Raw genomic sequence first — 25584 nt, 5'->3', positions numbered from 1 at the left:
CACATATGTGCAGATTACCCGTAACAGTTACAAGAACGGTGGAAAAGTTAACAATACCCGACAATATCCAGGAATGGATATTAGACCCGAGCACAAATAACTTTTGGTCTGGGAGGAGTAACGACTATTCTCAAGAACCAAAAAGACTGAAGATAGTACATGTTAATTAATCATAGTTAAATAACAAAAGTGTATGTAGATGGTTCGTATTGTATTATCATTGATAAATATTTATTGAGTGCAAATAATTTTTTCTGCCGAAGGAAAGGTAGAGAAGCAAATGTAAAAACCAGGAATGCAGGTTTGGTTAGATCCATAATTTTGTTTTAAAAAACATGTTTAAATGAATAAGCAAACCACCAATTAAAAAGTACTTTCAATGCTTATCACATGACAAAGTAAGACTAGGAGCCCGTTTGGATTAGCTAAAAAAAAGTGAACTTTTAAGTACTGAAAGTTATTTTATAAATAACTAGTTACGTGTTTGGATAAAAGTGCTTAAAGGGTTTTTAGAAGTAAGGGTAGTATTGAAATTAACAGAAAATATAAGGAATAAAAGAATAAAGTTGTTAGTCAAACCAAAATAGCTTTTAAGCCAAAATAAAAATACAAATTGGGGTTGAACAACTTCTTGATTTTGACTTATTTTAAACATTTTTTAACTTAATTTAAGTTATTTTTTATTTTTGTCAAACACTCAAATAAATTAAAAATGACTTATAAGCTGGTTCTTATAAGTCAATCCAAACAGGCTCTTAAGTCTAGGATCACAAATCCTGTATATTGGAGTCACTTCATTGCCAACGAAGGAGACGAATAAAGTGATGCAGCCTCCATTAATTAAGACACTACTACCATATAATCGGCGACGGTCAATAAAGAAAAATCACTTCTTGACCGGTGACCATCACAGCCACAATTGAATAAAATAGTCCATAATCACTTGAACAAAAAAAAAAAAAAAAAAAACGAGAAAATTAAGGACTAAACAGGGGGAAAAAATGAAACAACAAAGGTAGGTTCGCTTGAATCTCTTACTGTTTTAGTTCGAATTGACCCAAGTATCAAAATTTCACCAATTTATCAACTAAAAGGTCCACGTGTGTGAGCTTGCTTATATTACCGGTCTCAAATCCAAATAAAGGAAGAGGGTTATGGGAAGCTGACAGCCAGCGTAAGAATAACTTCATTATCGTGCAATTGTTACATGATGTCCCCAAGTAACTTGTGGCATGACAAAATATATTTTTCTCGCGTCATTACTTTTATCCTCCATAGTACAATATCATCTCTCGAGCACACATATGAAGTAACATATCCTTACTCATAACATTGGGCCTTAACCGAATTTGTGATCAACAAACGAGGCTCAAGTTGTGATGCCTCGAATAGTTTTGTCGGTTGTCACTCATATATGCTTGTAGCTTGCGAGACAAAGTCATGGCATATATACCACGACCGTATGAGCTACGCCTCATGGGTGCGAAAGGTCATGATGCCAAAGACACATGTGACATTCAATGTCTCTCCTTTCGTTCCAAAATACTTGTAATGTTTCTCGATACTCGGTTTGACTAATCTTCGTAGCTAATTGGATTAGATTAATTCAATATTTTAAAATTAAAATCTAAATATTATAAATTAGAATTCTTCTAATGTCAATATGAGGCAAAACTACATCTTAAAATCTTATTGGTCAAAGTTCATATCGTTTGAATTGCATTGAAAATTTGTACCATCCAAATTAGACAGGTGAGAGTACTCATCATATATAATGCACAAATAGATATTCAAAGTTGATATCAACGATCATATAGACACTTTAATTCTATCAATGACCAAATAAACACATCTTCTTGGCAATATTATATCGTCTGACCCTCTTATTCTAACAAATTACATGCGTGAAATGCACTCACCACTAATACGTCAGACATACAAATCAATGAATGACATGAAGGAACTTCATATTGCTACGCAAACAGTTTCGCTTGTAGCAAACAACCACCACGTTTTCCCAAGAATTTGGCTCCGCATCCAACTTTCTTTTGTTCATTTGTTTTCATTTGTCACTATCCATCCAACAACTATCCTACGACCAACCAAACGCCACGCAAGGTTGAGGGCGTATATAACTTTTTCGTGTGAAATACTACTAAAAATAATCAAAAATTGTGATGAGATAAATATGATTTATTCATTTTTAATTGTGATGGGATAGATATGATTCATTATTCCCTTTTAATCAAAAAGTTCGAGTTCGAAATATGGGAAACAACACTTTTTCCTTCATTAGGGGCTACACAACGTGAATCAAATTAGTACACTATCATAAATTCACTAATTTCCAATATGAAACCAATTGATGCATGACATGTGTTTGCATATTCACTTCTATCAATTAACCATGGTTAATTAATGTATATTATTAATTCACTAAATCAATTAATCATAATAAGTTGAATTGGTTTGGTATAAATACTTGGTGCAAGTAAATATTTACTATCTCTACATTACTAATCTTTATATTACAAAATCTTGCACTACAATCCCTGCAAAATACAATACATGAATCAGCATAGCAAGTAATTGAACCAACCGAGCCCTAACTTAAAAAATAAAAATAGTACTATAACACGTTTCGAAGTGTAAAAAAATATTTTTACCTTTATCACCGCATGTCTTTTACCTATCACCGCGTGTCAAAAAACCCAAAATTTCTTCTCACCTCTTGTAACCATTCCTCTGAATCCAACACAAAAAGCCATCGGTTTTCCAAAATGAGGAAAAAAGCAAAAAACATATAAAAGTCCGTCCAAACTTTCCAATAAACTCCTCTGAATCCTTCATAACAAATCAAAATCCACCGTTTCACCTTAATTATCACCTAAACTATGAAATTCCTAACGGCAAAGACTGATCCTTCTAATTTTTACATAATTCAAGATGCATATATTTGTTTTTATAATTACACTCACGTCCACAATCCATATAAATCTACTCAGTCCGTCCCAATTTATATAGCGGTGTTTGATTGGACACGAAATTTAAGAAAAAAAAACTTTTAAAGCTCGTGATCTAAAATAAGTTTTAAAGATTTGTGTCACTGTAAATTGTATCATTGAGGATAAAATTAGAAATTTAAAGTTAAATTGTTCTTAAAGAAGAAAATATAATATTCTTTTTTAGATAGACAAATATGATGCATAAATTGTGAGGGGGAGAGTAACTTTTACTGTAGCATATCACGAGACTACGTGTGATTAGGCATTAAGTTTAAGACCTTAATTAAATGTTTACTGTATTAAAGGTAAGAGAATAAAATATTGAAGCAGTAGTTGAAAAGCTTGTTTGATTCATACATTAAAATCTTAATAGTTGAATTTATATGAATTTGAAGAGTTGTAAAAATGTACACAGTAATATTGTTAGTAAGGCGAGGCCAAATATTTTGAAAATCTTAAAATAGAAAGAATTTCTTATAAATTAAAATCTATCTCTTTTTTCTTTTTGAACTACACTAATATGCATCTAATTTGATGTTTTATTATCAAACTCAACGCATTTTTATGATTTCACATTTTGCTTATTGTCCGACTACAGAAAAGATTAAACATATAGGCATTTGTTAATGTATTAATTTCTTTAAAATCTAAAATTTAAATGAGTATTGCATTATAGTTAATACTATTAAGTACAATTTAAGATATCTTTCAAGAAATTAATCATAACAATATAATTCACAAGATGATTAACACATTCATTTTAAAACTCGCGCTCTAATTTCCTCATGTGAATAGTAGAGGTTTTAATGAGAGATAATGAAGGACATTTTAATATTATTTTATTAATATATTAAAGTGCCTCATTTAGTCCTAATTACTCCTACACTTTGCGGCCATAAAGTTGGCGGAAGTGGTCTACTTTTCCTCATGTTTTTTGTGCCTTTAATTGGCCGTTACTTTTGTTTTTAATTATCTCATTATTCATATGAGTTATGGATAATGTGGTCTTATTTTCTTTTGTAACCTCCTACTCATAATTCTCCCATATTCTCCATATTAACACCATCGTCATACCCCATTATTCCACTCTTTCATCCAATTCAATTCAAGGATGAATTTTTCAACTATAAATAGTTTGTCATCTTTATTTTGTGGAGGTAGAGAAAAATATATACTTTGGAGAGTTCTTAAAAAAGTGAGGAAAATAAAAGAGAGTTTATTAGTTGAAGGAAGGTGTTCTTCTTTTTGGTGGAGCTTTGGACTCAACATCTTGTTCAGAATTTGTTGAGTTATACGACGTGATCGGGCTGTTGTATCCTGGAGGGGACAAGTCAGAAAGATTACTGCTGGACCGGTAGATTTGCTGCAGTGGATTTGAATCTCCTTAAAGAGAGCGAGATATCCGCGCCTCAGCCGAAGATATTTTTACTTCTTCATTTTATTTTTCAATTGTAATTGTAATTTCATTGTATTATCACCAACATATAACAACAACAACAACAACATACCCAGTGAAATCTCACATAGTGGGGTTTTAGGAGGGTCGAATGTACGCGGACTTTACCCCTAAGGTAGAGAAGTTGTTTCCTGTAAACCCTCGACACAAGAACAGACAATGCAGAACAATATAACATTTATTTATGGAGTTTTTACCTATAAGCCTGTATTATGTTGTAGCTTCTCTTCATTCATAAGCTTCACAATTGTTGAGCAATGATTTTCAATTCTATTACTTCATATTTCATTTTGGTTTGCGACATTTAATCCTTACTTGATGCTCCACAATTTCGTAATATGATTCGAAGTAGACTTCATCTTACCTGCATAACTTATATTTAAACCAAGCGAACCATAATATTACACAAAAATAAAAGAAAATTAGTACTATAATACATTATGAAAATATTAAAACACTTTTGCTTTTATCATCACATGTCTTTTATCTATTAGCACGTGTCATAAAACCCAAAATTTTTTCTCACCTCCTGTAACCGTACCTTAGAATTCAACACAAAAAGCCATTGTTTTTTCCAAAATTAGGAAAAGGCAAAAGAACAAATAAAAGTCAGTCCAAAATTATCAACAAACTCCTTTGAATTCTTCGCGACAAATCAAATTCCACCGTTTCACCTTCAAACAATCATATTAAAGTACTCCTCACAACAAAGACCAATCCTCCTAATTTTTACATAATTCAAGACACATCCATTTGTTTTTAAAATTACACTTAGGTCCATCTAATATTTTTTAAAGTTCATTGTACTAGGTGTTTACACTAAACTAATTGATGCATAACACGTGTAGAAACATACAAAATTATCACTTAATCATGATTAATTAATATATATTTTCACTTCATTAAAGCATATGACTATGATAAGTTGTATTAGTCTAGTATAAACACACCAAGTTGAGGATCCCTTTTGCTGCAACATTTCACAAAATTGATTTGACTAGATATTAAGTTTAAGACACTAATTTAACATTTTTATTATATTAAAGGTAAGAGAAAAAAATATTGAAGCCCCAAGATGAAAAGCTAGTTTGTTAATAAATTAAAATTGTAATTGTTGAATTAGTGTGAATTTGACCAGATGTGAAACTTGTACATAATGATATTATTAGTAAAACGATATCAAATATTTTGAAACATTCTAATTTGGCAAAGGAATCTCGTAATTAAAAGGGAACGAGTGTTTCATTAAAGCCATTTTTCAAAAGTACAACAGTATTCATCTAATATAATGTTTTATAATGAAACTCAACGAATGCTATTTATTAGAATCGCTAAATAGAAAAAGATCTACGTTCGGCTTTTGTTGATGTATCAATTTTCTTAAAATCTACTAAAATTTAATTGGTTATTGCATTAACAAACTATTACAATCTAAGATATCTTCCAAGAAATTAATCATAACTAGTATTCGTACCCGCGCGATGCGCGGTGAATATTAAAAACAAATTATTAGAAATAATACATGTCTTTCAAAAGAGCACTTATCCTCTTTTAAGTGTAAATCCAAGCAAATAATGTGTGTATTCTAGTTCTAATGATAGAAAAGAAAGTCATTAGAAAATTAAAACAAAAACACCATCTAAGATTGACAATTCTAGAATAGAACAATTTTCAAGATCTTCTATTTCTCTTCACACTTAATACTAAATCCTTAATAAAAGAAGAAAGGAAAATATTTTAACACTACCGTTAAGGATCTAACATTTTTTTTTTTAAAAAGAGTTAGTAATTTCTGGAGTGAAATAAAACTTTATTTCATATAGTACCAAGATGGGATACATATTATCCTATCTTATCATATACATGGTACACAATGGTTTATCACTATACAAAGCTAAGAGTTGACTCAATGTGTCTATTAAAATTAACGCAAGTACGTTTCATCCATCCAAAATCATCTTCCTTTTCTTTCTGAAGTTTAAAATAAATGTGATCAGAGACTCTTGAAAAAGGAGTGCAAGGAGTGCTGAACCTTTCTCTACCTGCAAATATAAATTACAAAATCAACTTCAAAACACTATAAGCGGTTGAATTTACATGTTTGAAAAGATATAGTGGAAGACAAAGTAGAAGAGCAAAAAGGATTCAAGCTGAAGGAGAGCTCACATTTAAGCTTATAAGTTGCTTTAGATAAGACAAGACAAACATGTCCAATTATTTTTTTAGATTTATTTTAAGCACAAAATGACTTTAAGCTGACCAGTCAAACACTCAAAAAAGCTGAAAACAACTTATAGGCTAAATTCAAACCGGCTCTTATAAAATAACTTTCAGCACTTAAAAATCAAACACTTTAAACATCCATACTTAAAAGTCACTTTTTTTTCGGCTAATCCAAACTGGCTCTTAGAAGAATAAGAAAAGAAGAAAAACAGAGGGGGGAAAAAAAAAACGCTAGTGAGAGAAAATACAAAAATGCCTTTACACACACCTATATATAGAGAGAGAGAGTTGAAAAAAATGAACCGATAGTTTTTATTTTTATCCTATATATAAATAAAGCACTGTGCATGAACATTTTTCTAGGGTTTTGTTGAAATGGAAATGAGTAGTAGACGATCAAATTATACTTTATTGAGTCAAGTACCGGATGATAATTTCGTTCCTAGAGGTGGTGATTGGGAATTAATTGATCAACGTAATTTGATTCAACAACAACAACAACCAATTAATCGGATCGGTGGTTTGCAAAGACAATCAAGTGGTAGTAGTTTCGCTGAGAGTTCAATATCCGGTGATTATTACGTACCATCATCATCTAATGCTAATGAAATGGTGTCGTTTGGGTATTTAAATAAGCCATTGGAAGGGGGAGCTAATAATAATAATAATAATAATAATAATAGTAATTTGTGTGGTGGTTTGGGTTTGGGTTCGAGTTCGAAGAGTTGGGCACAACAAACTGAAGAGAGTTATCAGTTGCAATTAGCTTTGGCTTTAAGGCTTTCTTCTGAAGCTACTTGTGCTGATGATCCCAATTTCTTGGATCCCGTGCCAGATGCGTCGTCGTCGTCGCGTGGTTCGGTTTCAGCTGCTTCAGTCGAGACTGTTTCGCATCGATTTTGGGTATGTTTTTTTTTTGTTTTTTTTTTACGTTTGGTACATTTCTTTTGAGCGGAGGGTCTATCGGAAACAGACTCTGTACCTCTACAAAGGTAGGGGTAAGGTTTGCGGACATCCTACCCTCCACAGAGCCCACTTGTGGTACTACACTGGGTACGGTTGTTTGAGTTATTATTGTTTTTGTGTTTGGTTTTTTTATCTCTCACGTCTATATTTTTGTTTGTGTGCTGCTTCTTGTACTTCGATTAGCGTGCGAACTCCTATGTCCCAATTTATGTGATACACTTTATTTTTTAGTTTGTATAAAAAAAAAGAGAAAAGATACATTCTAATTTTAGAAATAATTTAACTGAAGACTTCTCCTTTTACCCTTAATAAAATGATGAAATGATTTACAGTCATACAAATATCTATGGCTTGTTTTAGACCACAAGTTTCAAAAGTCTTCCTTTCTTTCGTAAACTTCGTTTCTAGTCAAACTTTATCACATAATTTGGGACGGAGGGAGTATTATTTTGTTGTAGTTACTGTTTAGAATGCTTTGTTATGCTTTCTGTAGTATTTTGTCATGGCTTCTTCATTTACGTTACTTCCTTTTTCGAACTGCTTTGAACTGTTTTTCCTTGAGCCGAGGGTCTATGGAAAACAGCCTCTCTACCTTTAAGGTAGGGGTAAGGTCTTGGTACATCCTACCCTCCTCAGAGCTCACTTGGTGGGACTACTGGGTATGTGGCTGTCTATATTTTTGTTTGTATGTCACTTGCATTAATCCCTTTATGAATTTAGCTGCAACGAATTTAGTAATTGCGGAGTTTCTTATTCTTCGATGTGCATTACTATCTGTTGCATATTTGCTTTGTATCTTGCTGTCATATTTTCTGTAACGGCTTCAACTTCGTTCTTTTGTTTTCCTTTCGTTTCTTTTGGGCCAAGGGTCTTTTGGAAACAACCTCTCTGCCCAACAAAGGTAGGGGTAAGGTCCGCGTACATCCTACCCTCCCCAGACCCTGGGATTGCACTGGCTTTGATGGTGTTGTTGTTGAGGGAAATGTGTGCCTATTATGCTTTAGGAATGTGTTGAACAATTGGCATTGTACACAGAAAAAACAAATAATTAGTTTAGATTACAAATGTTTCCGGCTTTCCGAGCGTTGAAATAGGCGATAATTTGGTATGGAGGAAAATGCTTTCCGTGGATCAACTAGGAGTGTTTGGTTGGTATAAATGACATCTATTAATTATAAAAAGTGGGCTATAGGGTATTTTGGTGATTTTTGAGTGTTGAAGGTCGACAATAATGTTTAAGTGTGGAGTAAGAGGGAAAATGACTTCTGTCTAAAAGAAAGGGAAGTCGATTTCTTGTTCTGCGAGAAAGTACTTATACGGTAAAGCATTTTTATGATGTAAGATGATATTTTCTTGGAAAGCGTTTTTCGTCACACCAAACACAGAATCGGCAAATGAATGTGTTTCTTCAAATGTAAGTGCACTTAAGTTGTTGTCATATATTCAAACTAGTAGATCCTTTCACAACTCCAAGAATTATGAGTATCTTCTATATTAGTGCTGAGTCCTGACATTTCTAGAATATGTCGAGACAAATGCGTCAAGTAATGTGGAGTTCAAGAATGAAATTAATGCCTAACATCTTAAGTGCGTCATGGATGTGAAAGTGTTTCATTCAGAATATAGTTGACCGTTTGTCTGATTCTTCATTGAAAAGGAACACAAAGGTTGTCGTCCATTTTAAGGTATTGTATACCCCTTAGATCCTTCTATGGCTGTCTCTGCGCACTTGATGCATCTGCAGGTTAAGTATGATTTTATATGGAGATATGCCTACCTGTACTGACATGAATTCCTTACTTCAGACACATAACATTACTGGAAACCATGACGCCTATGAATTTTTGAGGAGTATTTGTAAACTCTTGTATAGTATATTCAAAACAAATTATGAAAACCATACTCGTTCTACATATAGTCTGTGCATATTGATGGAAATGACTCTAAGATCCAGTGTATCTAACCAACACTGTATATCCAAAAACAATATTGCGATATGGGAATTAATTCAAAATTTATGATCGCTCCATAAAATTAGTTAAAAAGAGTATTGAAGCGATAGTTGTGATTGTATATCAGTAAAGGAGGTCCAAAAGTAGAATATTAATTTTTTTAGTTTGAATGTTTGTTTAGTATGAAGAAGATAGTTTTGATCTATAGTCTATTGTCCTTTGCTACTATATGTTGTTTCTTGTACTTTGATTAGCTTATTTATCTGTGGTAGCTATTGCTTCCTTTTCTCAGACTGCTCTATCATGACTTTGTCGCTTTCTTTAGTTTCATTTTCATTTTGCTTTGAATTGCTTGTGCTTATCTGACCTTTTCTTGTCGTGTTTTCTTTTGAGCCGAAGGTCTTTCGGAAACAGCCTCCCTATCTTCCGAGATAGGGGTAAGGTCTGCGCACACTTTACCCTCCCTAGACGCCACATTGTGGGATTTCACTGGGTATGTTGTTATTGTTGTTTAGTATGAAGAAGATTCATCATTAAAACTCAAAAGTTTACTATGAAGTAGATTCATCGTCAAAAAAATTTAGTATGAAATAGATCACACTCTACTCACCAAAAGATAAAAGGACTTCTACATTACACGCTTTTCACAAGGTGTTAATGACAATCTTTTGCTTATTCATCAAAAAACATGTTTTTCATGATGTGTTAATGAAATCTTTTGCTTACTGATTAAAACAAAATAAATTTGTCGAAATGGAGAATAAAAAGTGTAGATAAAAGCTTCTCTTTTGGAGAAGTGGATGAAGTTCTGGATAAGGGAAAAAGAAAGGGCTTTTATTTTGGGATCAGAATAGTAGAAGATATCTACAGAATATTATAGTGCATGAGATTGTTATTGCATCTAATACATAAATATTCATTTATTTTTTTGGGTGTTGATTGCCTAGGTTGCATAGTGGGGAATTATCTTATACTGTGGATTAGTTCGATTCTAATGACATACTTTTCAAGATTACCATTCTTATCCCTTTTTTTTCTAAACCTAGAAGGTGCATGCTCCAAATCTTATTTTATATTGATAGGTTGGCCTAATATAAATGTGTGGGAATGTCAGGTATGCCTGGCAACCGGTTCCAACCGGAACCGGTTATGGAACCGGCCGGTTCCGGTTAAACCGGTTCCGGTTTACCGGTTTTAAACCTCAAACCGGAACCGGTCCGGTTTGAAGTGGTTAAAATCTATTTTTTTTTATTTTTTGTATTATATATATATGTTATAGTATTTATTTGTATATTGTAGCTATATTTTCATATGTTATACAACTTTATAATTAAAGTTTAAATATTTACTGACTAACAGCCTAACAGCAAGTCAGCAATACAGAATAGTGTTTTTCGTATACATATATATGTATAACTTACATATACTTATATATAACTTAATATATATACTAAATATATGTATAACTTAATATATATACTATATATACTTATATACTATATATACTTATATATGTGTATAACTTAATATATATACTATATATACTTATATATATGTACTATATACTATATATACTTACTTATATACTTTTATTTTTTTTTATTTTTTTTATTTTTTACCGGTTTAACCGGTCCGGTTCCGGTTTTACCGGTTTAACCGGTTCCGGTTTCCAAAATATTGGAACCGAACCGGTAAACCATTAAACGGTTCTACCGGTTCCGGTTTAACCGGTTCGGTTACCGGTTAAAACCGGTAATGGCAAACCGGTTGCCAGGTCTAATGTCAGGGTAAAAAGAAGTATAAGCTAGAAAAAAAATAAGAGTATTCAAGAAAATGGCAAGAAAGACGTCTCACTGTTCGGTGCCCTAGATAACTATGCAAAGGATCTTGAGGTACTGTTTAAAACAATGTACTTTGTTTAGTGGAAACCAAACTGGAAGAACATAGTAGAAATGGAACCCAATGGATCACCAAATCCAGTTCAAAAGTGTGCTCTTTTCATTTTATTCTTGGTTTAGTTTGTACTTCAAGTTCTGAACAGTCTAAATCAAAAGATCGGCACAATGTTTTTAAATTTGTTCCTAGAATTTTTTGTATTAGAAGTAAAATGATATTCCCTTGAATGGAAGTAAAAGTAAGTATTCTTCTTTATTAATAAATTGGATTACATTACCTAATATGTATGATTATTTCGACTCATGAAACAAGAATGAGAATCACCGTCCTACTTAAAACATGGGGCAAAGCTTAAGGAACTGAGCGCCCGACGAATAAAGAAAATCTAGAACAAAAATGGAAGCTTAAGCCTTCACACCTGAAGCAGAAAAATCATCAGTTGGAAACAGAAAATAACTAAATGACTTAGTCTTGCCTTTTTCTTCCTTTATGGCGAGAGGCCTCCTTAGCTTCAGGGGGAAATTCCTATATCTTTCTTTCATCCTCTCCGTCTATGGCCTATACTGAACTTGGATAATCGGTAGAAGAATAACTGGCTAGATCATTTGCTTCACTGCGGAAGAATCCCTGCTACTTTACGTTCCAAATAAAAAGCCGTCATCCTTTTGTCGCCTGTCAGCCACATTAGATCAAGTAAAGGCAAACTAATCAAACAATAATCAGTCACGACCTCATGATTGCGAAGTAACTGAGTTCCAGATATTATTAGCCTTATTGCATAGACAAGTTAGTCAAGCTGCCTTATTAAAAAATATAGACAAGTCAATCAAGCTGATAACCCCGATGTTTGGTGGTGATGCTTGGGAAATTTTGGAGTGTTCTCTGTGAAGTCTTTTATGTGAAGCTTTGGTTAGAGAGGAGTATGTTTTTCCATATACTGCCATATGGATTCTAAAGGTGCGAATCAAGGTGTGCTTTCTCGCTTGGTTAGCCACTAGAAGGGTGACTTTGACAACGAAAAATCTTAGAAAGCAGAAGGTTATTGGTGCCGCATGTGAAAGGAGGAGGCGAGGACGTTGATCATCTTCTTCTACATTGCGGCTGGCTATGATGTTATGGTGGAATATGCTTAGGTAGTTTGACACTTCATGGCAATGCCAAACGCTGTGAGAGAGTTGATGTTCAGTTGGAAGAGTGTGAGAAGAAGGAGTAGACGAAGGTCATGGAATATTGTTCCACTTGCGCTAATATGGGTAGTTTGATGAGAGAGATATAGGAGAGCTTTGAAGGTGTAGAGTTGAGTTTCTCTCCGTTGAGGAGTAATCTCAGTTTTCTTATTTTCTTTTGGCGCGCACAGAAAGGTCCTTGTTGTATAGACAGTTGGGTGGAGTTTGTAGAGAATCATATCTTTTTGTAAAATTCTCATTTTCTGGTGTATCTTTTGTATATGGCCGTTGTGGCCATGTTTATGAATGAAACTACATTGACTTGATTAAAAAGAAAAATAACTTCAATGTTTAACATAATAAGCATATATATAAGAAAAAGATTCTGAGAATCTTCTTAATCAAGTCAGAGTCATTGTTTTTGAGTAATAGACAAGTCATTTCAAAATTGGAATTGTTGCGGAGTCTATTGAAGCGAGGTGAATTATTTGGAATGCAAGATCGAGTATTCAATTTCAGCATTCCGAAAACGCTATGTGTATCCTAATGATTACATCAATAAGGAACTAGTGGGTTTAACGTCTCCACGACCACTTTAATTAGTTGTGTTCCTGACACTAGCTTACTATTTGAATGTCTAGTTTTAATTTGGCATGAACTGAATTGGAGGAGAACTTGTGAATCATTACATATCAGCTGAGAGCATGTGAGTTAGTAGCCGCTTTTTGCTGTGTGAAATTAGGACGGAAGAAGAAGTGGAATATAACAATTTGTCAACTTACCTTTTAAGGAAAGTTGAATGTTTAGTTTTGACAAAATATTGAAGTGAGGAAAAATTTGAATTTTCACATATCAAGTAAGAGCATGGCGACGTTTTAGCTCTCTTTTACCCTTTGAGACTTGAGATGGATGAAGTGGAATTATAATAAATGTTTAACTTCCTTTTTAGGACATTATAAGTTCAAAACTAAAAATGAACGCTCCAAGGGTGTGGCCTAGTGGTCAATGAAGTGGATTGAGAACCATGAGGTCTCAGGTTCAAATTCTAGCGGAGACAAAAAACACTAGGTGATTTCTTTCCATCTGTGTAGCTTTGGTGAACAGACTCATCTGGTACCTATAGCTGGTGGGAGGTGATAGGTATCCTACAATTAGTCAAGGTGCGTGCAAGCTGGCCCGGACACCACGGTTATAAAAAAACTGGATCACATTACCTAATATGACCGTGGTGTTCGGGCCAGCTTGCACACACCTCAACTAATTTCACAGGGTACCTCCTACCTCTCACCAAGATAGGTACTGCGTAATTCTATACTCGAGCATCCTCTAGGCCTGTGAGAGGATAGGTGAGGAATCACACTCTGGATCTTTTTTGAGCTACAACTTCGCTGAGCCGACCAACATCCCTTTCCCCGTGCATTTTTCGAACAAAGAAGACGACTATAGGATCAAATTCGCTCTTTAAGAAATTGCTCGTCCTATACCTTCTTCTTGTCTCCTGTGTGTGGAACTTGGTCTTTTTCGGTTCCAGCCTCTCTAGATATGGCTTGGACAGATGGGAAGTTTATCACTAATGTTTTTTCCTTTGCTAGGGAGTTGAACCTGAGAGCTCATGATTCTAAACCCGCTTCATTGACCATTAGGCCACCCTTGGGTGCAAAGGGTGAGTTATTTTTAAATTAAAATTGTTGCAGAATCTCTTGAAATGAGGTTAATTATTTGGAATGCAAGATCGAGTGTTCGATTTTAGCATTCCAAAACACTTCGTGTATCCTAATGATTACATCAATAAGGAGTTAGTGGGTTTGTCAGACGTCCCTATGGTTGTGTTTCCCAGCACTAGCTTACTATTTGAATATCTAGTTTTAATTTGGCATGAACTGAATTGAGAGTAGAACTTATGATTATTGCATATCAATTGAGAGCATGTTGAGTTAATAAACGCCTTTTACTGTGTGAAATTAGCTTGGAAGAAGAAGTGGGATATAACAATTTGTTAACTTACCTTTAAGGAAAGTAGAATGTCTAGTTTTGACAAAATATTGAAGTGAGTCAAAATGTGAATTTTCACATATGAAGTAAGAGCATGTTGAGTTTGTAGCTTCCTTTACCCTTTGAAACTCGAGATGAATGAAAGTGGAATTATAATAAATAGTTAACTTCCCTTTTTGGACACTATAAGTAAATTGAATGCTCAGATTAGTGGTTTTATCAGAAAGATTAGAATATTCAATCTCTTTCTTCAATTCTGCATTAATAGAATACTAGACAAAATCCAGAACAAAGAAGAACCATCACATATTGAAAATATAAATGTTGTTGCTATCCTACAGATGTCAAGAATCTACTAATCATAGACTTAATATCTAACCATCAATCTAGACAAAAATGTTGGTAGCTTATAATAGAAGTAGTTGGTAGCTGATTCACAGGTGTCAAACAAATGTAAATAATGAGGTGGAAGTTGGGACATTGAGACTTCACATCGTACATGATAAGGTAGGGGAGGACCTTCTCTACTTTATCAAAGGAAAAAGACGCGAGAGATGGTTGTAATGATAGAGAAGAATGTCTCTACCCTTAATTGGAGGTCTCAGTTTTGAGTCCTTGAATAGGGAAACTTTTCGTAGGAGCACTTCTACTTTAAGTGAGCAATATGCGAGGCGAGTGCTATTAATCAGGCCAATGGGTTTTGAATACTGAATGGTTAAGCAAAAGAAAACATAAAGACACACGTGTCCTACTTTTTGATAGCGTTGGTATACGAGCTAACTTCTGTGTACCAGCTATCCCACTGAGTACATGTTATCTTCGCTTAGCACGCGTATCAAGTAATTTTGCCTTCAAGGCTTAAGGCTTAGGCATATGAGAAGAAATTACCTAGATTTTGTGTCTGCTAGGATTTGAACCCTGACCTCCCATGGTTTTCACCCTGATTATGTACTACAATTCGGTGGAGGAACTTTTTGACATCCTTACGGTAATGTGGAAAACCCTTTTGGAAATATTTCCTGAATGCTTTTCTTCCTGTATTTCAAATACTTTGTATAGTGGCCGAGACAGTTGTCGTTACTGGACGGCGAAATGGATTTTGGAATAGATTAACAACTTTATGACGGCTAGGCCTCACTTGGGTTAGAGAAGAATGTGTCATTTTGAGTGGAATAATAAATCAACGAGCAATCGGTAGCTGATACATTGCTTATGTCTTGTTTGCTAAGTTCATTAATAGTATCTCATAAGCCGATTCTCGTACATCTTCCTGATACAGATCTATTTGCCAATACTAGGCTTCTTTTTACGGAAGCAGTAGGAGAGACAGAGGGGGTAATGACCTGGGTATTAATTTAGAAGTCTCACAAAGGAGCTGTTGATGAGTTTAGCCGGTGAAAAAATTACTCGGTTATCTCATTTTGCTCCTTTTGATACAATTTTCCTTTTCTCGGAAGTGTGTTGAACATTCCCACTGCCACTATATAAATATCTTCATTGATTATTTTGAATCTTTTGTCATTAGTCAAGTAAGAACATTCATAATTTTTTATTTTTTGGTCATTTCTTTTATGGTATTATGATTTTTTGGACTGTGATATGGTCTTATGATCTCTTTTATTTGTGGTTCCTTTGGAGGGAACAAGAGTAGAAGAGCGTTTGAAGGGTGGAATATGACTGCACAAATTAGGACGTATCTTTTGTTTTTGGTTGGTTTTTAGAAGTGGACATCTTACAAATCATGTTTTGATCAAGGCAACATATCGGGTTGTTGCCGGCAAGGGTGGCCGAGTTGGTTGAGCAGGGGATCCCAAATGGGGGGTCTCAGGTTTGAAACTCACTGCATGCTTTCTTGGTACGAGCACGTCACACGGGGCTTGCCCAGTGCGATTTGTCTCTCCTTTGTCTCTCCTGTGTGGTTTGGGGGCTATTATACTAGAGGGGTTTACCCTGTGCGCACTCGAAGGGTCGTAGCTGGGGATTCCCTTGTCATAAATAAACAATATCAGTTGTTCCTTTATACTTTCATTGGATCTGTTTATATGCGTGAACAAAATAGGGTATTTAAGCACATTTTTTATTGAAACTTTTGCATTGAAGATCATCCCAGAATGGTAGGCTTCCTGAGTGTATTGGAATTGAGATGAAGCAGTATATGAGGTTGACGTACCGTACAGACCAAAAGAAAAAAAAATCCTTCTGAGGCGTGATTCAGGGACATTGTTAAGTAGTCCAGTTTTTTCTGCCATGTTGAGTGAAAATGGTGGTGTTGTGATAGTCACTTGATTAGCTCTATTTGCTTCTTCAAATCATTACGTGCTTCAGCTTCAATGAGCCCTTTCTAAAATATGTTTTTTCAAAATTAGCAGAAAAGCTTTTATATGAAAAAGAGAGATTCCCCAGAAAGAGAAGTTTGTGCTGGATGTAGTACTCTAGTATTGTAGGTTTAGTAACGGTTTTGGCGAGTCACTCGAATTAACCAGTGAGGCTGAGCTTTTTGGACTGCTTCTGAAATCTGAGAGATTCTACTTCTGAGGAGAGTTCTAGTGTTCCTATGCGTAAAATCTGATCTCAAAATTGAAACCCCTCCTTCTACTCTGCAAGTCCCTAAAATGGCCGAAGTGGCTGGATCACCTTTTCTTCCTACAGTGCCAATAGAAATGACTTGATAACTATTTTTATTGGTGATTTTGAATCTTTTCATTGTCACCAGTCAAGCAGAATTTACTCTGCTAAATGGATCCTATTTTTCATGTTATTTGTTTTATCTTATGATCTCTTCTTTCTTTGATCGGCACAATCATGCTTTCCAGACTTCCCAGGTTTTTTGCTGAAAGCCGTTTTCTGCTTTGAATCTTTGTTCTGTATCAGGTAAATGGATGCTTGTCCTACTTTGACAAAGTGCCTGATGGATTTTACTTGATTCATGGGATGGATCCATATGTCTGGATTGTCTGCTCAGATCTACAAGAAAATGCCCGCGTTCCATCCATTGAATCATTGAGAGCTGTTGATCCCTCTGTAGTACCATCAGTTGAAGTGATTTTGGTTGATCGGCGCACCGATCCTAGCTTGAAAGAACTGCAGAATCGGATCCAAAATATCTCTCCTAGTTGCATAACAACAAAAGAAGTAGTTGATCAGCTTGCTAATGTGGTCTGCAATCATATGGGGTGAGTGCCAGAATCGTCTTATTAGGAACTCAGATCAATCAGTTTTTTCCTTGTTGTAATTAAGTTTTATTTGCTTTATAAGGGGCGCAGCTTCTGCTGGAGAAGATGAGTTAGTTCCTTTGTGGAAGGAGTGCAGTGATGACCTGAAGGATTGTCTAGGATCCATCGTGCTTCCCATTGGTAGCCTGTCTATTGGCCTTTGTAGGCATCGAGCTTTGCTATTTAAAGTATGTTCTATATGTAATACACTTGTTAAGTTTGCTGTTTTAGAGTCTCAAGATCTACTTATGAAGGAATTCACGGATCAGCATCTGACTAATGGTGTTCTTTTAAATAAAAATAAAGGGAAAGCATGGTTTTTGCAAATCACTGTCTATTGTCTGTCCTCAGAGTAATGTACATTCAATCAGGAGTTTCTTAGTTTTGGTGGAACCAGATGGAAGGTTGATGTCTTATCATGAATTTCACATGATTGTTGCAGGTGCTTGCTGACATAATTGATTTACCATGTCGAATTACCAAAGGATGTAAATATTGTAATAGAGCTGATGCTTCCTCGTGTCTAGTTCGATTTGGACTTGACAGGTATACTCCAAATTATAAATGATCTGTGTGGAGTATTTTTTTTTTTTTTAGTTCATCTTGACTTATTCGCTTTCTTTAGTATCATTTGCATTTTGCTTTGCTCCCTGGACCCCACATTGTGGGATTTCACTGGGTATGTTGTTGTTGTTGTTACTAACAAAATCCAAAACTTGCATCTTTGGGGAAAAGGGTAATGAGAAGTCCACTTTCACCGACGGACACCTTTGTGCTAAATATGTAGTGTTTTGAAAGACATGTTTGCTTAAAAATTTATAGCAATGATAGATGGAAATTGTTGTTGCAACTTTACTTTTGTTTAATAATCAATTTTCACTTCCCTACTCTAATATTCATGTGCAATTGATATGGATTTGATTATGTTGCCTAAATCTTTTACCTCAACTTCTACATTTCTTAACATTCCTTATTTATGCTTTCTTTGAATATTTGTGTAGAAACGTAACTTAAAATATTCAAATCTGGAAAAATGACAACGATAATGTTTCTTATATTTTTGTGCGGTCCCTCTGCGGTCATGCTGCAAGACATGTCTGTAAAGTTCAATCACTGTATCTAGTTCATGACCTATGTTAGTACCAACTGAAGTTTCTCTTTTGTCGTGATAGCTGCTACTCCTAGTTTTTTTTTTTTTTTTTGGGGAAAACCATATTTCTTTTCGGGTTTTACAATATAAACTACTGCAATCTCAGTGCCAAAAAGAATGGCATTGCTTGGAGTATGTGGATCACCGCATTCAATATGAATTCAGATATGGATTTTTAATGGTTTTTAAAGAAAAATTACACATCTAGAGACTGCATAAGCGTACTATAGATAAAATATTTTAATAGGTAAAATTGTTTTTAAAAAAGATTGAATGAATCGAGTCAAAGAATATGTTGTTTACCCCTCCAAATAGTAATGATGCCATTCTTTTTGGATGAAAGGAGTATATTGGAGTGGTGATGGCGGTTGATAGTTGGTATGACGAGATGGGAATCTTAATATTTGAAAGAGCAGATCCCATTATTAATGGAATACCTTATACACTGGTAATATAATAGATTCTAAAGTTCGTGATTTGATTGCAAAGAGGTGTCCTCCTTTCTTCTGCTCAGCCCTAAAATGTGGAGGAGAAGAAATTAAATGGAAATAAGTAGAAGCAAGCAAAATTAGATATTCAAGGCATATCGTGTAGCGAACAGCAGGATGTTAAATTTTCTGTGCTACTTTTAACTGGGATGTAGCATGAAAAAATGGTAGTCTTTGTCAAAAATGTAAGTGTTAGTTTTTCTGTGCACAGTTAGATATATGCTATTGCTATTGATTGTTAAGGAGGACATATTCTTGACATTTCACTCTTCTCCATACAGGGAATACCTGGTTGATTTGATTGGGAGCCCTGGATGTTTATGCGAACCAGATTCCTCGCTCAATGGCCCATCTTCTATATCAATTTCTTCACCATTGCGATTTCCGAGATTCAGAGAAGTTGAACCAAAAACTGATTTCAGGTCACTTGCCAAACAGTATTTCTCGGATTGTCAATCGCTTAATCTTGTGTTTGAGGATTCTTCAGCAGGTGATCCTCTAAATCCTACCTGTTTGCATGAATAAATACATCTTCGATCCTTATTTTGGTTGTTTCGCCGATGTTAAGCTTGGCCTCTGCGATGATGTGATGAGAGATGTTCAGTTTACGCACAATTTTATAGTGGCTTCAGTCTGATGTTGCTCAGTCCCTAGCCAGAAATACTCTATTTCCTCATGTTAAATTACCCTTCTTTGCCATTTTTCATAAAAAAGTTAACCCTTTTAACTTTGGATCTGAAGGATTATCCTTTGGTTTCTCTATTGTACGCAGCCTTACCTTGCATTTCTGCAAGAGGCTGTTTCCACGGCTCGAACCCGTGACCTCCTGGTCACATGGCAGCAACTTTACCAGTTACGCCAAGGCTCCCCTTCCAGCTTATTAGTATTTAAGATATTAGAATTTCCTTAAAGATTTTGATTGTACTTATTTGTCTATTTTTTAAGGGAATTCTTACAACTACTAGCATGGCTTCCCATTACATAGTTGTATGTAAACAAACCTACTAGCATCGTTGCTCTTTTTTTTTTTTTGGAAATGGTAACAGTACTAGCATCGTTGCTTTCTCACAGCTTTCTCGCTATTGCCCCTGCTACATGATGTCACTACTATCTGACTGTAATGAAGCGGGAACCTCACTAACCATAAAACTACTTGCCTACCCACTAACACAAATAAGTCATATTATAATGGAGATTACGATACATTGTTGCTTTTCTTCCCCTTCATCTTATAGTTATAGGTATTGATTTATCTGAAACCCTGAGTTTATTTTTCAGCAAAGTGGAAACCAAGAATCTATGGTTTTAAAAATTTATAAATATCAAATATGCCTCAAATCCGAGGTAGTTGGGGTAAGCTATGTGATACTCACTGTCCAGGTCGCTCCCTTACAGACCAGTCTTAACCCGATATTCAATAATCTAGTTTTTTAGAAGCTTTCTACTGGCAAACAAATCCAGTCCAAGGTATTCCTGATTAGCAGTAGTCTCCCTGTCCTGAAGATGGGAGCTTTTCTGATCTTAGTTACTTTTAGCATCTCTATCTAGAGTCTTTCCTCTTCCCATGCAAATAAAATATTGTTATCTAGACAGACTAATTCCCTTGATTTGTTCGAGAATTTTATACCCAACATGTTCTGTTTCAAGTTTCTTAATTAATATGATTTGTCACAGGAGCTGCTGTTGATGGAGATGCAGGACAAACTGACAGAAGTAACATCGAGAGAAACAGTGCAGTCCCTAGTTCAAGTAACCGTGATGAGATTTCTCGATTACCTGTGCCTTCAATTAATGCATGGAAAAAGGGTCATGACAAAGACAGTCAACTTCCTGGTATATATAATCCTCAAAATATCTTAAGCTCAATGAACATGGACAGGGAGATGGCTCCTATTAAGCATGTACCTTCAGTTGGGCAGGGAGATGCGCGACCGCTAATGTCATTATCAGACCCAAGACAGAGGTTTCTTGAGGGAGGTAGTCAACTTGTTCCCGCTAAAACAAGTAGAGACCTTGCCCTTGAAGTAGAAGATTTTGATATTCCCTGGGAAGATCTTATTCTGAAGGAGAGGATTGGGGCAGGTAATCCCTGCCTGCTATTTTTTGTATCCTCCTTTTTAGTATCGTGCTATGACCGTCTCATTACATGTTAGTGTTATTGGGATTCTATGGTATTATACCATCCTCTTTTCATGTACCTAACACAGTTTGTTGTATTTCAGGGTCTTTTGGTACTGTTCACCGTGCTGATTGGAATGGCTCGGTAAGATATTTTCCTTTTAGTTCTGTATCCTTGATTACTCATCTGGTATATCTGTTAACTTATTTAGCACTTCAGAGAGACATTTTTTTTTTTTAAATTAGAAGAGAGACATTTATTCAGTGTGACTTTTGTAAATTATATTGGGTATTTACTATTTCTATTTTATTTTTGGCCTGATCCGCATCTCGAATAAATGTTGTCGGATTTTCTGTTTATCTCTGTCTTTTGCTTCTCTTTTTGGTTAGTAATTGTCAAAATTTGAGATCTAAATCACTTGGTTTGGTTTGGTTTGGTTTTATTCCTTCATAATTGCATGCTGATGGAAGTTTGCACTTTAGGATGTTGCGGTGAAGATTCTCATGGAACAAGAATTTCATCCAGTGCGATTCCAGGAATTTTTGCAGGAGGTAACTCTAGGGATCTCCCTATCTCCTTAAAAAAAAAAAAAAAAAAAAGGGTATATGGCAGTTTTATAATCTGTTTTCCCTAAGATCAACTCCCCTAATTTAGCTTTCCTTTTGTTTTGTTTAGGTTGCAATTATGAAGCGGTTGCGACATCCAAATATTGTGCTTTTTATGGGTGCTGTTACTCAGCGACCAAACTTGTCGATAGTCACAGAATATTTATCAAGGTTTTATCCTGGTAAACCCTACGAATAATCAGACTTTTGATTTTTCAGTTTAGCTGACGGTGCCCATGTTCCAATGTATTTCAGAGGTAGCTTATATAGACTTCTTCATAAATCTGGTGCTAGGGAGGGTTTGGATGAAAGGCGTCGGTTGGCTATGGCATACGATGTGGTATGAATGCTGCCCTACTCTTCCTCATTTTATTTTTGATCTTGGGATAATTTTGTCATATTATCTTGTGCAGGCAAAGGGGATGAATTATCTACATAAACGCAATCCTCCCATTGTTCATAGAGATTTAAAATCTCCAAATCTTTTAGTGGACAAAAAATACACAGTGAAGGTGAGAGTAATAAACCTCTAGTTGCGTCTATAATGCTTTTTGATGAAAAGACAGCGTATGATCTGCATCAGATCTGACTCTACTGCATTCTGGAACAAGTCTATCTGCATCAGATCTGACTCTACTGCATTCTGGAACAAGTCTTACTCAAATACTGCATTCTGGAACTAGTCTTACTCAAAGTTGTTTGTGATAAATTATTGAGTTTTGTTTTGGTGTTTATTTTTGCATATTCTGTACTCTTATATTTATTAAAGCTATCTCGTGGAAAAGATGTTGCATCCTCACCTATCTGATGTCTTCGTCAGGTCTGTGATTTTGGTCTTTCTCGTTTAAAAGCAAACACATTTCTCTCATCAAAGTCGGCTGCTGGGACTGTAAGTGCTTGATTCAACATATGATTTGTTTAACCTTTATTCATCTTTGTCACTTTACTTCATCAATGAAAAAAATTATCTGCTTCTTCTTATGATAGCCGGAGTGGATGGCACCTGAAGTTCTTCGTGATGAACCATCAAATGAGAAATCTGATGTATACAGCTTTGGTGTCATTTTGTGGGAGCTGGCAACCTTGCAACCACCTTGGGGTAATTTGAACGCAGCGCAGGTTTGTTTTTCTAATCTTATGCTCTTTTCTAAGGGGATTTATTAAGGTAGAAATCCTGCGTACAGGTGAAATGACCTGAACCTATCTATTGGAATGTGCAAATAAATTGTTGCTGGAAAGCTCTTACCGGGGATAGAAACACTCCAATTTGACATCAGTTGCAGAAGGAGTCATTTTATTCCTCTTATGTCTAAAGTGGCTCATCCACAGAACACCAAACACTGTGTTTACTGGAATAGCAAAACCAGGACCTCTAAGTAGCAGTACTTTAGTGTAAAGCCTGAATACTGGGCTATGTCAGGAGCCATTCAATTTTGTGTTAGGAGTTGACTGGAGTCATTTCTGTTCCTTTTATGTCTGGTATGACTCATACTAGGGGATGGAGAACAATCCAATTTTTGCTTCATCAATTGTTGAAGAGTCATTTATTCCTCATTTTATATGACTCTCTTCTCCATTTGGTTTAGGTAGAGAGCTAGTCGTTCACTGGGCATTAAATAAAAATGTTATGGGGATTCTTTATGTTTTATTAATCAGTATTCTGTAATCAGTTTCTTGATAGCTACATGTTGTCAAAGATGTTTCTACGACGAAGTTACAGTCGAGTAAGAAATGTGGATAAAACAATATCCATTGCACAGAAGATACTTTCTATATGTCCTGAATTTCTGATACTTCACTTCTGTTACAAATCAGAAAGGGTACTCAATCTTGTGTCTTGGAATCGAGGTGGCAACAACCTTCTGATACCTCTGTTTGCAAGCATTAATTTTATTTTACAAAGAAAACTTGGATCTGCTGATTATTTGCTACACTACTTGGCACTTGTATTGCATCTTGGTTATATTTTAAAATGGAACATGTGCAATTCTTTTCTTTTTTTTGGTACGTTCATTGTCAAGAGATGAGATAAGAGGGGCTGTATATTGATTCTTGTGATTGCTATATTGATTAAATGCATCTGAACCTGTAGGTTGTAGCAGCTGTCGGCTTTAAGGGGCAAAGACTCGAAATTCCACATGACTTGAATCCTCAAGTGGCAAGCATTATTAAGGCTTGCTGGGTCAGGTATGTTGCTTATGTTCTTCCATAGATCAATCACATTGAATTTTGGTTTGCTTTGATGTGCTCTTGAAGTTACTTTTGATAATGTTGCAGAGAACCATGGAAACGTCCCTCCTTTTCTGCAATCATGGAAATGCTGAAACCGCTAATTAAACCTCCTGCAGTACCTCCTCAACCAGGCCGTACAGACATGCAGTTGCTTACGTGAATGTCTGTGATAGATATATGATTTCTGCACATATTTGTATTCTTTGTCAATCATCTTCTGGGAGGGACAAGTCTTCGTTTACTTCAGGTTCCTGTATCCTGAAATCTGTCTCTTCATTCTGCTAGATTATACTTTTCCCTTGGGTGCCCACATATTAGTCCCATTTTAAGTCAGTGCAACACTGCAATTAGAAGTTAAGTGTTGGTGATCGTATCAACTATCTGACTTCAACTTGGGAGATGTGAGAGGGTTCACCTCTTGCTGTTTCTTTTGTTCTGTACATATTAGTTCAGAATGCCCGTGTAGAGCTGTAATTTTTTATTTTTTTCCCACGAATTCAAGCTGCCATGTCTCCTAGAAGACCATTTGCAATTGGCTTGTACACTTCCTCCTGGACATATTGTTTAGCCATGTGATTTTGTTAATGCCAGAAACTGTTCTTTAATTTTCCTTTCCAGAAATGATTTTGTATGTATAAGAATTTATAATGGGAAGTTGTCTTATAGAAATGCACAGTTTGAATCACTTAGCTTTTTTCATATGCGCTTTAAGATTACATGCAACTTTTGTCTGAGATGTTGGGTCCTTCCCCTAGCGCTCTTTTATTTACCCCTCACAACACATGTATGACTTTGGCCTAATGGTGATTGCATCTTGTGACGTGTAGATTAGGTGTATGTTACAGGTTTGATCCATGCTACAGGAAGAAGCCTGGCTTAATATCATACCGAGTTTGCCCAATTGGCCTTCGGGAATTTATCAGTTATCAAAAAAGATACTTCTTTTTCCTTTTGCATTTATGTGTTTGGTTAAAAACCTCACTATCTCCATGGCAGGATAAGGTGTACGTACAGTCTAATCTTTCCCAGACTCCACTAAATGAAATGGGATTTGTCCGCTCGGCCCATACTAACCTTGAAGGAGGGATATAACTACAAGCACAAAATCCAGTTGGGGTGGAT

At 35.3% G+C, this 25584-nt stretch overlaps 1 protein-coding gene across 3 annotated transcripts; it reads left to right on the top strand.

Annotated features, from left to right (window-relative positions):
* The first annotated feature begins 6972 nt into the window (after nt 1-6972).
* On the top strand, nt 6973-25147 carry LOC132629907 (serine/threonine-protein kinase CTR1). 3 transcript variants are annotated; one of them, XM_060345320.1, is made up of 16 exons: nt 6977-7587; nt 17528-17829; nt 17912-18056; nt 18311-18414; nt 19788-19996; nt 21181-21339; nt 21418-21588; nt 21729-21769; nt 22108-22176; nt 22301-22401; nt 22486-22570; nt 22644-22742; nt 23051-23119; nt 23218-23349; nt 24323-24417; nt 24508-25147. In XM_060345320.1, exons 1-16 carry the CDS (start codon nt 7060-7062, stop codon nt 24620-24622), a joined length of 2424 nt encoding a protein of 807 aa, XP_060201303.1. In that variant the 5' UTR covers nt 6977-7059; the 3' UTR covers nt 24623-25147. The 3 variants fall into 3 exon arrangements, with proteins under 3 accessions (XP_060201304.1, XP_060201303.1, XP_060201302.1); XM_060345319.1 differs by having other exon boundaries at nt 21181-21588; XM_060345321.1 differs by lacking the exons at nt 23051-23119; nt 23218-23349; nt 24323-24417; nt 24508-25147 and adding an exon at nt 22842-23031 and having other exon boundaries at nt 6973-7587; nt 21181-21588.
* The last annotated feature ends 437 nt before the right edge of the window (nt 25148-25584 follow it).

Source organism: Lycium barbarum, chromosome 3 (genome assembly GCF_019175385.1).
Source record: "Lycium barbarum isolate Lr01 chromosome 3, ASM1917538v2, whole genome shotgun sequence".
NCBI classification, from domain to species: Eukaryota; Viridiplantae; Streptophyta; class Magnoliopsida; order Solanales; family Solanaceae; genus Lycium; species Lycium barbarum.
The sequence above is the reverse complement of the archived record's forward strand: the minus strand, read 5'-3'. Positions and strand labels throughout refer to the sequence as shown.